The following is a 15,566-nucleotide window of genomic DNA, read 5'->3' as shown; positions in this document are numbered from 1 at the left end:
AGCTCTTTAGCTGATTTAAAACTAAAATGTGTAGAGCGTTAGTGAAAGTTGAGGATTCTAATATGCATAAGAAATCTCTACCAGTGTTGAATGAGGCTCTGTTTCACTACAATTGAGGAACAGGTGAACGTGTTTTTGTGTTTTTAAAGGCCTGATTTATAGTTTGGTGGACAGGGTCCCTCATTGAAAATGCAGCGAGTATCCTGCCAGCCAAGCCCTGGACACACCGCTTCATTTAGAGAAGGGCAGACCTTAAATATTCGCTCTATGGGGCCCCGTTCGATCCATTGACAGAATATTTTCTCTGACGGCCCAAGGAAGTAGGAGGACAGTACAATGTCCATCCTATTTAAGTTGGACATGCAATGCCTTTTCTTTCCTGTCTGGCACCAGATGTACGTCCGTACAACGCGATCATTTTGATCGCGGTACTTTACAACGCGGTTTTCACAACGCAAGTCGTTACAACGACTTGCGTTGGAGGGCGCTGGATTGAGGATTAATTTAATTTTCTATTCCAACTCCAGCCCACGTAACAGTAAGGAAGGTGTTGGAATAGAAAATCAAACTATTGCTTAAGCAAGAGCGCCATCCAGCGCAAGTCGTAGTAATGACTTGCGTTGTAATGGCTGCGTCGTAAAGGTCGCGTGGTGTAAACACCGCGTTGTAAAGGATGTTGACGGACAGTAAAAAACAATAATGACCAACCCACACTGGGAGAACACCCTCAAGGTGTGGATATTATTACGTTTAGTCTTTCAGAAATAAATTCCTACTTTTGCGGGGCAAGGTGGAGAAAGTGGCAGAGCCCCCTGCCCTACACACCAGCCTCCAAAGGCTCCACAACCCACTGTGGAAATGCCAGGTGGAGAAAACGGACTGTTTGTGCCTGTGCTCTTCCATAAATCAGTGCTCTAATTCTAGTGTGGGATTAATGTGGACATTACTAATTTACCAATTATCCACACCAGATGACCATCTATCCACGTGGTGGGACACTGACTGATGTGATATGCACAAACCCGCAGCAGTCTCTGAATTTAGAAGGCGGCGCCAATGAACTGGCATCTTGCCCAGATTACCAGGAATGCTATTCCTCGTGTTCTCAAGAGACTTTACTGTCACATCATGCCACCCGATGGTGCCCTCTGGCGATCACAGAATCCAGTGAAGGGCCAAGCAGTATAAAGGAAGCTGTGCCTAGGACGTTTCCCAGTGCATCCACGACCACACCAGGAAGATGCAGCAGCTACGAACAACGTGTCTGCTGTTGCTGGCTTTGATCTTCCAAGCATGGGGCAAGGAGAGAGTCTATTACATTGGGATAAAAGAGGTTGTTTGGGACTACTGCCCCACTGGGATGAACGTGATCTCCGGGAAACCCATCTCGAAAGAAAAGTAAGTGTGTGCTGTTGTCTGACATTAAATTACACGTATTGTGGACGGTTCAATTCGAATACGATGCATTCTTTACTGTTATAAAAATGTTTTTTGTATATTTGTAAAAAGTTAAGTGTCAGGGCCCAAGGTATTTCTTTCTGGCCCACTGCAGCTAGCACAATCTCCGTCACTTTAAACTGCTTGTTTAAGTTAAAGATGTATTTTTTTTTAGCATATATCAAATAGCTTAATGTTTCACTAACGAATGTTCCTTAAAAATACACACACTGCATCATAATGTAGTGGTTTCTCATAAGTATGTGCAGTGTTTAAAAATAAGTGCCGGTGCTGAGCACCGGAAAACACCAGCACAAATTTAGCATTGGGAGTAGCGGTTCTTAACCTGTTGTCCACTTACCCCTGGATGTCTGGGATACTCAGGGGGTCCGCAACTGTCTAGATACTTAAAGAATGTTATGTATATACATAAAAAAGCAAAATGTAAAACGGAGTTTCAAACTGAATGCTAATTATTAGGTTGGGGTCTGTAGCTTGATTCATGCACCCAGCACAAGTAGTGCCAACAGAATTCATATGGATTGGTGGCATCAGTTATGCTCTGGTACCTGTTGAAAAAAAGTGAGCATGAATTAGGACCAAAAAAGATAAATGACGTTACAGTTTAGCATATAGCTTTATCTTTTAGAAATAAACCCACATTTTAAAATGCTGCAACGTTTCAATTAAAATGATAGTTCCGACTTTTGTATATGTTTTTGCTTGGGAATTAAATGGAAGATTTCTTGATTAGTGTGTTGGATGTATGTACACTTCTTTATTTTTGTGTGTTGTTTTGAGATTCAAATTGTAGAAAATGTTTGGACAGGAGACCTCAGTTTCCAGTAGTGATTCCATGGGGGTCCACGGGCATCTGAGTGTTAAAAACCGCTGTTCGTTATGTTACAGTTGCATTTATATAGCACTATATACCCTTGATGACGCATTGAAGCACATACTTTGCAGGCAGGTAGCACATTGCTCCCTATGGTATGCATGGGTGGCTGTGTGTGTGTTTCTAGTGGGACATATGGTTTGTAGTGTGATCAATGTGGGTGTTGTAAGAGTCCTTCATATCCACCACAGTATACTGTGGGTTGGTTATGTATTTTCTTTAGCGATGCTTGTTTGACATTCCATACAAAAAAAATATCTTGCATTGTGTTGAATGAAAGTATACTTTATTACCACATTCATGGTGCCATCCTCACTAGACAGAAAAGACACGCGCCAGGGCCTGTGGGAAGCTGTTGGGGTAAAGATGGTGGAAGTACAAAGAAGATGGCACAAGCAAGTGGCCAAAAGTTGCTTGATCCAACAGTGAGCCTACAATCAGTGACTGAAATTCAAGGACTTTTCAATGCACAGTAGATAATATCAATCTTTGGGCGCTACAAAATACTCAACTCAACAGCTCAAAGAACTACACTAGAGAATTGCAAGAGAAAACAAGCATTGCCAAAGTCGTAAAATTACTATTAGAAAAATTAAACTCGGAGTTTGTGAATACCTAATAAAAGGAAAATGCCAACGTATTGGCTTTGGTGATGATTGTTTGCATTGGCATTCCCTTGTTGCAACACATGCGAGTCACTGGAGTTTCAATCCAACACTAAATGGTGCCATATGGACAAAGAGCAGACATTCTGGAATGGCAAGAAAAATAAATAAAAAAGTGTTGCTTTTACTTGTACCTTTGACAATCAGTTCTTCTGGCTACCATTTGGCAAAGCTAGTTGCAAAGAGAAGGTAAATATGTAGGGGAAAGAGAAATGTGCTGGGAGAAATTCAAAGTGCAGGGGTCACATGCACTTGGAACAGAGCAGGAACAACGTTTGCACAGGAATCATCTTACCTTACATTCTGCCCTGTGAAGCCATTGCTTTGCCAAACATATGGAATGCCATATGTCTTGGAATGCAAGTTGGATCAGCATGCAAAAACCACCACAGTTGTCAACATTTAAAGGCTTTTGTCTGTGTAACTACTGTGCCACCAATATAGAATCTTACATTCTTGACTTTCCGGTAGACCTAGTACTACTGAATATGCTTCTTGAACTTCATACTTCCCTGTACTGTCATTGTATTGAAGTTTAATTTACACATTTCACTTACATGGTTTTCTTATACATTTTCTTCTACTGGAATAGCCATCACAACCTTTCTGCTTTCCGTTGATTTTGTAATTAAATTCCCAGGTTTTCCTATTTGAATCTATTTCAGTGGTGCTAATACTTTTGACCATAATTTACTCATTTTCTTATACTTTATTCTAAGGATTGTCTTCCTAAATTGCTTGCAATATTCCTTTATTAAAGGACTCTTTGTATTGTTAATCAAATTAAAAGAGGCTGTAAAGTTTGTATTCAATATTTCCTAGCCTCAAGTTTAGGTAAATCTTCATGGCTTTTGATAGGGACTCTTTTTAATAAGATTATTTCTTTTTAGAAGGTGCATTCTCAGAATTTTTATAAAAATGTTATAATGATTCAAAATATGATGTTGCGTCATTTTCTTTTATTTTATTCCGGTAAAGGCTACAATCTCTTTAAAGCAAAATGTTTGATTTTGTGATGCTCAACAAATGCTGTGATTATTTCTTATCTCAAGAACAATTCCAGGCATCCATGTATCCCTTAATTATCCTTCCAAGTCCACAAGTATTAACCATGGTTATGGTTACTCATGCGGTTCTCAATTTCAGGCTTATAATTGCTAAGGTTCATAAGGCTTCAGTGCTGGTACTTCTGGGGTAATTGCCACTGTCATTCAATTTACGTAACGTTTTTCTATTTCAATAAAGTTATCTAAATTTGTTTTTGTAATAATGATTTTACGGTATTGAAAGCAGAGCCTGTCATCTTTTTTATTCCACAGAGCTTTTGTGGAGCTTTTTTTATGATCTACATCTATCTTTTTTAATAGGAGTGACATTAATACCGAAACTTCTTATATCATTCACAGCCAATAATAACGTATCATCCACTACATCACGGGAAGTGAAGAAGACATTTGCTTTCTGCAAGATTTCCTGGTTATCACAATCTTTTAGAACTGAAGTTAATTCTATATCTTTTGATCGTAAAAGGAATAAACTTGAAACAGACTGAAAAGAATAAGACTTGTGATCAACTCATCAACTCTATAGCATTCTCATTCGGGAACATATCTGCATTGTATCTTACAGGGGAATGTTACATGATTTTATTTGATCATTTTTTCTTTGGTTATTCCTCTTCTGTTATCATATTCTGATTCTTCCTTCCTTTACTATCACAGGTCACTCAGTTCCATTAGTTAGATGATACAGATTTGAGTATGTTGATGTCTCTTTTCTTTCATCTGGTGTTCTTGTTATGAGCTCACTTAGAGACCGCATTACTCAACTTCTGAATTTAAAACATCTTGACCATTCCGAGCTCTTTTTGTTGGAGAGAGATTTTTCAATCAGGGATTTAACCATTCTTTATTCTTCCTTGTTTATAATGGTACCTCTTCTCGATCTTGTTCAGTTAAACTATTTATAAATCTCAGCATTTGTTATTTTTAGTAAATGTTTTTCCTCTGTTAAACCCCATTCTGTCCTCTTTTATTTTGTTAGAACTACTGTGCCTAATGGGTAATGTATAATTTTTGTTTTTAGCATTCTTAGTTATAGTTGGAGATTTTAAATATTTGTCAACTTCCCTTTGCTCCTCATCATCATTTGGGATTTTGTTTTCTAAGCTTGTAATTATCTCTGGGGATTCCGTCTCCCTTTTTTTCTCATTCCAACATTATCTTCAATTTTCCTTACCATGATAATTTCATTACAATTGCCAGCTTACTCATATTTCGCATCCTTACTAATTACTTCTATTTTGCATACCATTATTGTTTTTGTGCTAAAAATGGATGGCCCCAATGATGGGGCAATTACTGGCGGTACTGATCCTATTTTAATTCTCAAGAGACTTGTCACATCCTAGCAATATGAGAGGATCATCCAGATATTGTCATAATCTTTCACAATTGTCAGAAAGCAAGTGGATCAGACATGGTATTTGAAGCTCTTCTACTTTTTGTCCCTTTTTTTTGCCTTCAATATTAGTTATATCTATTGGACTACTTCTCAGTTATTTTTCAGATATACTCATAATTTTCTCAAACATTTCGCATTTGTTCGATAGCATCAAGCACATTGGCATCAAACTATAATTATCAGTCGTACCCATAAAATTTTGAATGGTTTCTTTGTTCATTTAATTAATTTCATATTCTCCAATATTGTTATTATATGTATCTAAGTCTAGTGAACTACTTAGGACCCTCCTCCTCTAAAGACCCCTTCCCTTTTTCATAGCCAGGTTACATTATCAGGTTTCAACAAAGTTCCCAATTCTTAGAACCAGTTCCAATTCTGCCCCCAACTCCTGGAATGTCAGTCCTCAAATATAGTAAGACCTCTGCAGATCTCTTTCAGGCTACCGCTTTAAGATTTGTCTAGTGAGTACAATAGCATCTCCTTCTCCATGGCCCCCACATCACACTTGAATATTGACAAACCATCTTGGCCATCAGGGAAAAAGATGCTATGAGCAGTACATGAAGGTAGCAAGAGCAGTGGTAGCATAGCGGAGTAATCAACACCGCTCACCCACTGTAACTTTAAGCCACAATCACCACAGCCACATCTCTCTGGAGCCTTTGGTACCTCTGAGCTCCTAGATTAAGCTGGACCATGTTCACTAGAAAACCAATGATGAATCACCAATATGAGACCTCCAACAGTGCTCCTGGAGACAGCTCATGGAGCCCACACCGACCTACTTCAGCCAGTGAGCACGTGCTCCCAGAGAGGGTCAAGAGCACAGATCTTACAAAAACATAGTGGAAATTAGAGCCAATTGGTTTGCACTAGAAGGTTCCACTTAAAGTCTCACACAGGTACCGTGAGCTGGAATAGCTTAGATGGAGGCAAATTCTAGGTAAAAACCTTACACAATGACATAAGGACGCTCTCTCTCCTCCTTGTTGTTCCATTGCCTTTTGCTACACTTGCAACCAACTTATTTTCCTTAGGTTGAGTCATTCTTTAATGCTTTTTTTTAATGCTGGATCCAACGTCCCATGTCTAGTTTAAGAGGAAGCTTTCCTGGGGCACTTCACCATCCTAGCACAGTCAATGGGCAAAAATGGCAGAACCAACCCCCTGGCATCCGAGGATATGGACAGCACCGTATTAAAGTGTAAAAAGCAATGGCATGGTTGAGGACAAGTCAATGGGCGAGCCAGGAAACTCCAAATCAGACCCCCCAGCAGCCCACGCCAAAATCAGGGATCGACACTCACGACGATCAACGTAATATCAAGTCCAACAGCAGTAGCAGCTTTCTTGGTGGCAGACAACTTGCTAGCAGGTGGGAGTCATTGCAAGTGAGCAGGTGGTCCTGTGATACACAGAGCATATCTATGAGTCAGTATTTCACATTGGAAAGAGTAGAAGACAGATGTTTAAATATTTCCTTTTCGTTCAGTGCCAAGCTGTTCTGGACCTGGCACTAGCAAGTGTAGCATCCATTCTTCTCAGCCTTGTCAGTGGACATTTCAATTATGAAAACAGGGTGAATGTTGTTGTGTAGGTGCATGTTGTCAGGACATATTGTCATAATTCATGTCTTGGTAGATGTTGTTGTAAATCATAAAAGGATAGTATGGGGTTTTGGTTTGGTGTATGTTTGAAAGACAGTGTTGGAAGCCAGAGTGGCAGGAGTGTGGGGTGCCCAGTTGGTTTTCACCTGAGTATTTGATAAGTCAATTGTCATTGAGGAAATTTGCATGTGCTGTTGCTGTTTAGCCACACTCACTTTTGAAAGGAGGGTGATGTTTGGAAGTCTATGTAGCCCAATTGAGTGTGTGAGTAATGTAGGGCCTCTACTGAATGTTAGGCAGAAGTTTTAGTTCAGGTGTACAAGATAGTAACATAATTAACTGTGCATAGTGTACATATTGTTAGACTTGACATCAGTTGTGCGGGGGAGGCACCAATGAGGATGAAGTGAAACAAATACTCTTTAATGCAAATTGTGTATGAAGTATCTGCACACCTAGTTTGAGTCTCATTCTATTCTTGTTGTCAACATTTTAATGGCAGTCCTTGCTGGTTCCTGAAAATAAAGGCTTATACCTGCAACACCAACCTCCAGAAGGAGTCCATGCTTGATATGTCAATGAATGCAGATGAAGACCCTGTCCTCCAGGGTGATACCACAACTTCTTTTTTTTTAAGTTCAGAAAAAGTTTATTAGGACAAAAGAATTACAACAATGTGCAGAATATAAAACAATGAAGGCAGTAGGTTCATATACAATGTAACAAGTGGGTTTAGAAAATAAAGAGAATATAAACATAACGAATAAGAAATTCAAATACAGTCAAAAATAATGATAACATAAGCAATATTGTACAAAAGAAGGTATAAATAGAAATATAAATTAACACAGAGGAAGTCATGGAGGTTTAGTAACTTCTTGCTGCAGAGGTCTAGGGGTAGTAGAGCATTTAGCATGAGCGTCAATGAATAAAATGACCGGAGCCCATAATTCAGAGCGCTTGGATGCCAAATGTGATGGATATACAAATGTAGTGTCTAGCCGGTGATTGTAACAGACCGCATACCACCATGCTAGAAATGAGAGCTTAGTGAAATCCTTCCAGTTTCTCGTTATTTGCTGGAAGGCTACTGCTATTAGGAGGTCAATTATTTTGACATTAAAGTTAGAATGTTCCCAGATGGAGGATATGCTACCTAAAAAAATATGTAATGTAGAAAAGGGATATGTGGACTGAAAAATCAAGGTATACAACCTTTACAACGCAACTTTTACCACGACCTACCATTACCACGCATTTTTTACAACGCAGGATCCATGACAACGCATACCATTACCACGCATGTATTTACAACGCAGGTACTTTTACAACGCATACCATTACAACGTAAGTATTGGTAAGTATATTATTTTATTAAAAATATTATTTGGTTTTTTTGTAAAGGGGTATTTTTTGGGTTCAGGGTCAGTTTTGGGTTTTTGGGTAAAGGGGTATTTTTAGGGTTCAGGGTCAGTTTTCAGTTTTTGGGTAAAGGGGTATTTTTAGGGTTTAGGGTCAGTTTTCAGTTTTTGGGTAAAGGGGTATTTTTAGGGTTTAGGGTCAGTTTTCAGTTTTTGGGTAAAGGGGTATTTTTAGGGTTCAGGGTCAGTTTTCAGTTTTTGGGTAAAGGGGTATTTTTAGGGTTCAGGGTCAGTTTTCAGTTTTTGGGTAAAGGGGTATTTTTAGGGTTTAGGGTCAGTTTTCAGTTTTTGGGTAAAGGGGTATTTTTAGGGTTCAGGGTCAGTTTTCAGTTTTTGGGTAAAGGGGTATTTTTAGGGTTCAGGGTCAGTTTTCAGTTTTTGGGTAAAGGGTTATTTTTAGGGTTCAGGGTCAGTTTTTAGTTTTTGGGTAAAGGGGTATTTTTAGGGTTCAGGGTCAGTTTTGGGTTTTTGGGTAAATGGGTATTTTTAGGGTTCAGGGTCAGTTTTGGGTTTTTGGGTAAAGGGGTATTTTTAGGGTTCAGGGTCAGTTTTGGGTTTTTGGGTAAAAGGGGATTTTTAGGGTTCAGGGTCAGTTTTGGGTTTTTGGGTAAAAGGGGTATTTTTGGGTTCAGGGTCAGTTTTGGGTTTTTGGGTAAAGGGGTATTTTTAGGGTTCAGGGTCAGTTTTGAGTTTTTGGGTAAAAGGGGTATTTTTTGGGTTCAAGGTCAGTTTTGGGTTTAAATTTAAATTACATTAAATTAAATTGATTAAATTAAATTAAATTAATTAAATTAAATTACATTAAATTAAATTAAATTAAATTAATTAAATTAAATTAATTAAATTAAATTAAATTACATTATATTAATTTTAATTAAATTAAATATTAAAAAATATTATATACTTACCAATACTTACGTTGTAATTGTATGCGTTGTAAAGGTATATGCGTTGTAAATACATGCATGGTAATGGTATGCGTTGTCATGGATCCTACGTCGTAAAAAATGCGTGGTAATGGTAGGCGTGGTAAAAGTATGCGTTGTAACGTCATACATCCAAAAATCAAGTTTAGTTGATTCCATACCTTTTCCCAAAAAGGGCTAACAAATGTACACTTAAATAGTAAATGGAATAAATCAGCATATTGGGCCGAACACGACCAGCATTCATGTGAGACATCAGCGTGGAATGAGTGGAGAGTAAGAGGGGAGAATAGAAGTCTATTATATATAAAGAAGAGCGTTTGCGTCGTGTTTGCATCCCTGGAAGATTTCCTAAGTTTAAGCCAAATTTTATCCCAGACGTCGACATTCCAGGAGGTGTCAAAGTCCTTTTCCCACAATAATTCTGTCTGAGTTTTGTCTCTTGGTGTGGATGAGGTATGTAAAAAACTGTAAATGGTAGAAGCTTTAGAATGAGCAAGCAACAGAGAATGCAGTTTAACAGTATGAGTAGAATCAATAGAGCTGTTTGAAGGAGGTGGTCTAAAAGTCAGGGAGGCAGATTGGATAGCTTGTGTTAGGAGGGAATATTTAGAGCAAAAAGATGAGGGAAAATCAAAAACAATACGAGCCTGTGCAAAGGGTAGAATTAAATCCCGATTATATAATTGATTGACCCAAATCAGTCCACGTTGTCTCCTGGTTTTCCAATAGAAAGGTTTATTGTTAATTAAGATGTGTGAATTATGCCATATGGGAGAATTAAGAAAAGATGAGGAATGTGTAGATGGAATGAGTTTAGAAGTAAGTTTAAGTATAGGAGTGGAAACGGATTGTGGTTTGCGTGTATAAGATAGGTATTCCTGAAAGGAGAAGGGAGAAATGAAAGATCATTCTAATGTAGTCCAGAGAGGGCAAGGTTCAGAAGGGTCAGAGAGCCATCGTGACGATTGAGTCAGCATGAAAGATGTATGATAAAGAGAGAAGTCCGGGAAGTTCGTCCCACCTTCCGATTTAGGACAAATTAATTTACGAATAGACATGCGGGACTTCTTATGTCCCCATAAAAAAGAGGATAAAATAGAGTTAATTTTCCTAATATGCTTAAGAGGGAGAGACAATGGGATATTTGAAATTGTATATAAGACTATGGGAGAGAGCATCATTTTTATGGTATCTAAACGACCCCACCAAGATAAGTTTAGTGGATGCCACTTTGAAGTTAAAGAAGATAATCTTTGTGTACAATTATCCATGCAACGCGATACTGTCCCCGCCACGGTTGAGGTAAAGTGTAGACCTAAATATTTGATAAATTGAGGACTCCATGAAAAACCCGAAATGGCAAAATCAGCACTAAAAGTATATTTTGTCAAGGGCAGAATTTCACATTTGTCTTTATTCAGTTTGTAGCCAGAAACAGACGCAAAGGATTGCACCTCTTCTAAAAAGGCAGGAAGAGAGGATTGGGGCTGCGACAAAAATAAAAGCACATCATCAGCATAAGCCGCCATTTTAATATTGGAATTATTAAAAGTAAAACCATGAATGTTATAATTTTGAGGAATACGGAGTAGGAAAGGCTCCAGGGCAATATTAAAAAGAAAAGGAGACAGGGGACATCCCTGTCTAACACCTCTAGCAAGATCGAAGTAAGAGGAGACACTACCATTCACTGTGACAGCTGCTCTAGGAGTAGAATATAGGATAGCAATAAGAGCCAACATTTTTGGACCAAATCCAAACCACTGAAGTGTACGAAAAAGGTATGACCATTCAACTCTATCAAACGCTTTTTCAGCATCCAGAGCGATGGCTGCTAGCGGGTGAGACATATGTGAGGCTTTGGATAAAATACCAAAAATAGACGTGTGTTGTCTGTAAGAAGCCTTCCTTTAACAAAACCAGATTGCTCAGTACCCAGCAAATCAGGCATGAGAGATTCTAACCGCAATGCTAGAGCTTTCGAAAAGATGTTATAATCAATGTTACTAGGGATATGGGTCGATAATTCTTACAATATTGGGGATCTTTACCGTCTTTAGGGATAAGGCAAATAATAGCGGCAGAAAAAGAACCAGCAGATGCACCAGACTGCACAAAAGAAAGTATAAGAGTATGTAATTTGGGGATCAGTAAGGACGCAAAATGAGAAAAGAATTCTACAGTGAGACCGTCTGGACCAGGAGCTTTATCCATTTTAAGAATTTTTAGGGCAGCGTGAAGTTCTTTTTGTGTAATATCAGATTCTAGACAAGAAAGATCTGGGTGTGCTTCAGGTGGATAATGAATTTTGGATAAGAATTGGGATGTAGAGCGATCAGAAGAAGGTGTTTCAGATGTGTATAGTGATTTATAAAATTGAAGGAATTCATTTAATATCTCATCATCCTTAGACTTTAACGAGTTGTCAGTACCAAAAATAGACTCTATGTTAAGCTTGTTTTGTTTAACTTTTAAATAATTAGCTAACAATTTTCCAGCTTTATTTTGGCCACCGTAAAATTTCGCACTAGATTTAAGTAAATAATTTTAAGCATTGTTAGTGGTGCCTTTATTGAATTGGAATTTAATCTTTAGGAGTTCGGATAAGCAGTCTTTAGATTTGGAAGAGTAATAGGAGTGTTCTACTTTTTTGATCTTGGCTAATAAAGCATTTGTGACCTGCTGAGCTTTCCTACGTTTGTTGGAAACAAAACGAATTATAAAGTCTCTAGCTGAGGCTTTGAAGGCATCCCAAATTACCTGAAAGGACATACCGTCTGTTTGATTAATGGTGAAATATTCATGAAAAAAAGAAGTAAAAGACGATGTGAATATGGGGTCCAGAAGTAGGGCATTATTGAAACGCCATTTGCGAGGTAGATTGGGCTTGTGCAAAATATCAAAGTGTATGATTACAGGGGCATGATCAGAGATCAATATAGAACCAATATCTGCCTTTATCAGTGACTGAGAAATATTGTGAGAGACAAAAATGTAATCTAAGTGGGATTGAGTATGATGTACAGGTGAGTAAAAGGAGTATTCTCGTAGGGTAGGGTTGCAGAGTCTCCAAGCATCTATGAGTTTGTGTTGTTTAATGGTATGTATGAATTATTGGTGAGATTTATGAGGTCTGAAAGGAGCTGGAGAGTTTCGATCTAAAAAAGGGTCCATGATTTCATTACAGCCGCCAGCAAAAATAAAATTGTCATCATAACATTGTGTGATTTGCTGGGCTAATGAAGTCCAAAAAGAAGGGTCACCAATTGTGGGGGCATATATATTCAATAAGGAGACCGGGACATTATCAATTAGGAATTTAACAAAAACCCACCTGCCCGCCTGATCAGTGGAGTGAGACAGGATCTTAATGGAAAGGGATTTGTGGAAAAAAATGATAACTCCATTACGTTTGCCATCACCTGGAGAAAAAAGAACATCCCCTACCCATGCCCTTTTGAGTTTCGCAGACTCATCGCTAGTCAAATGAGATTCTTGTAAGCAGGCAACATCTACTCCCAGTTTAGCTAAAAGTGTCAGTACCCTCTGACGCTTAATAGGTGAATGTAAACCTCTGACATTCCAAGAGATACGTTTTAAAGGCATAAATTAAGGTTGTAGAAGTACAAAAAATTCCAATAAGAATGATATGTGAAATCAATAAAAATACAAGCAATATCAAACCAACTGCACAAAAAGTAAGAGATCTGAACTAGATATGAGAAGCAAGAAAGAAAGGATGCAAAGCGAAAATGCAACCTCTGTAAGAGAAAGGAAGATTGCATGGTATAAAAAGGAAATGAAGAAGACCAAAGAGAGAAGAGAATATGCAAAAGGAGAAAGAAAAGAAAAAGAAGAAAGAGAGCATGAAGAGAATAAAGAATAATGAAGAAAGAAAACGTACATACAATCCAAGACATAAGAAGGGTGGAGGGATGGAAGGCCACACAGAACAATGACGTGTCCAGGACCCACAAGGGAAGGCAGAAGGAGGGAAGGGCATAACGAACATACTTGAACATAGTTATGAGAAGACACGCTACCAAAACCTGTGAAGGAAGAAAAAATGATTATATATATTGCAAACAATGACCACGCATAGTAACTGCTGCAAACATTTTAAGAAATAGCAGATGGAATAAAAACCAAAAGAGAAAACATGTGAATACTGCAACCAGAAACAGAGTCTTAACGCAAACTAGTTGGAACTAAATGATGAAGTGGTCTCCATTGTGTCAATGTGGTGAGAGTACAGGAAGCTCTTCAACTTAATTGGATCCTCATATGTGGTAGTTTTATTATTGAATGTCACTTTAAACAAGCAAGGGTGAAAAAGATCATATCTTGCACCCAACGAGGGTAATTGCGGCCGCAATGCTAGAAATTCTTTACGTCGGTCAGCCGTCGATTTGGCGTAATCCTGAGAAAAGAACAGAGAATTTCCTGACCAAATTATACGATTCATTGCCCTAGCTGCTGATAGAATCTTTAAGAGGTCAGTATATTCCAAAAAGTACAAGATCACTCCTCCCAGTTTGTGTGGCGACGAAGAAGATGTTTGACGCATTGGTGGGCCTAATCTGTGAGCTCTCTGTATATTCAACATGGTGCCTTCAGGTAGCTTAAGGAGCGTTGGAAGGAAGAATTTAAAGAAGGTAGGCGGATCCGAGCCTTCTGTCCCTTCAGGAAGACCATAAATTCGAAGGCTATTCCGCCTATTTCTGTTTTCCAACTGCTCAACTTGTTTGTGAAGTACGGAGACCTGTGAACAAAGAGAGTCTACTCTAGAAGTAGAGGAAGATAAAGAGCCAAAGTTCTGCTCTAACGTGCTGACTCGTTGATCCATTGCTGACCATTTGTCAGAGAGCATCTGAAGTGTGGATTTGGTCTCTTCCATGAACGGACGTAGAGCTCTAATCTCCTCCAGTATTAGATCCATTGTGACAGAAGCAGTCTGTTTAGGTGGAGAGGGAGGATCTTTTTTCAATCTTTTTGTAGAAGCTTTGGAAACGGTAGAGACTGAGGCAATCTGTGAAGGCAATGCACCTTTGGACGGTGAAGCAACTGAATCCTCCATGGATAAACAATTATAGCATGAGCTGAGATGAATCAAAAATTTCCGAGGAGAAGGTGTAGATATCTGTACAGTTCTAGATGTCCTGCCCATAGACTTGGGAAAAACAATCCAAAGACATAGAACAGCAATGTGCAGGAGAAGAAATGCCGTATTAAGAGGAAAAATAACGCGAACCCAACACTAGGGCAAACCGCTCTATCACTGTAAGCATAGCAATATTAAAAAAATAACAAAAAAGATACTGTAAAGATATAGCATAACATTATGAAAATATAGTAGAGAGCAATAAATGCGACCAATACATTTAATGTAAGTAATTATTTATTTATTTATTTATTTTTTTTCCGTTCAAAAACCTTTATTCGAGCAAGCAAAGGAAAATACACGAATGGGCCTACAACCTCACGGGCTGGCCGCTAATAGCAAGGCACAATGAAAGAAGCAGAAAATCACTCCCGTGGTCAGGCGAAAATCAATTACCAAGCATTACTCCAAACATAGTACAGAGCATATTAAGTTTCTGTTTTATACATGAAAACAACGAACACTAAAAAGGCGAATGCACAGTAATCAAGGTCAGCCCAAATAACGGAGGGGGTGGTACAAAGTCAGGGGGGGGGGAGCAGCGGGGAGATCCGGAAAATCACAGAGCAGTATGAAAAGGTTTCGGGGACGCCAGCCTAGGGAGATAGGGTAACATCAGTAGTGCTCACCATGGGAGGGGTACAGATATCCCCACGATATTCATTCCACTGGCCCCAAATCTTCGTCCACGCCCTGGGTCTGCCCCTGGCCACATATACGGTCTTTTCACGAAACATGGACCAGTCCATGTTATCCTCCCATTTCGAGACCTCAGGGGGTCTGGACGCGCCCCAGAGTTGCGCAATGTCCCGTTTTGCAATCATGTATCCCAAGGTAGCCCATCTGGTCTGGGCCACAGAGTAGTCGGTGGGTTCCCACACATTCAACAGACAGCGTCGTGGCTCCGGCCGCAAGGCAACACCAGTCACAGCAGTCATTACCGCAAGCACATCAGTCCAGTAGGCCGCCACCCCTGGGCACTCCC

General features: G+C 39.1%; 1 protein-coding gene across 2 annotated transcripts in view; it reads left to right on the top strand.

The window, feature by feature from the left end:
- The first annotated feature begins 1,209 nt into the window (after positions 1-1,209).
- LOC144792820 (ceruloplasmin-like) overlaps positions 1,210-15,566 on the top strand; it is a 477,616-nt gene continuing 463,259 nt past the window's right edge. For both annotated transcript variants that reach the window (XM_078668018.1, XM_078668019.1), the window contains exon 1: positions 1,210-1,398. In XM_078668018.1, the coding sequence (XP_078524144.1) occupies positions 1,241-1,398 (158 nt within the window). In that variant the 5' untranslated portion in view covers positions 1,210-1,240. The remainder of the gene's footprint in view (positions 1,399-15,566) is intronic.

This window comes from Lissotriton helveticus, chromosome 11, assembly GCF_964261635.1.
Source record: "Lissotriton helveticus chromosome 11, aLisHel1.1, whole genome shotgun sequence".
Lineage (NCBI taxonomy): Eukaryota > Metazoa > Chordata > Amphibia > Caudata > Salamandridae > Lissotriton > Lissotriton helveticus.
Note: the sequence above shows the minus strand (reverse complement) of the source record. Positions and strands in the feature narration are given on the sequence as shown.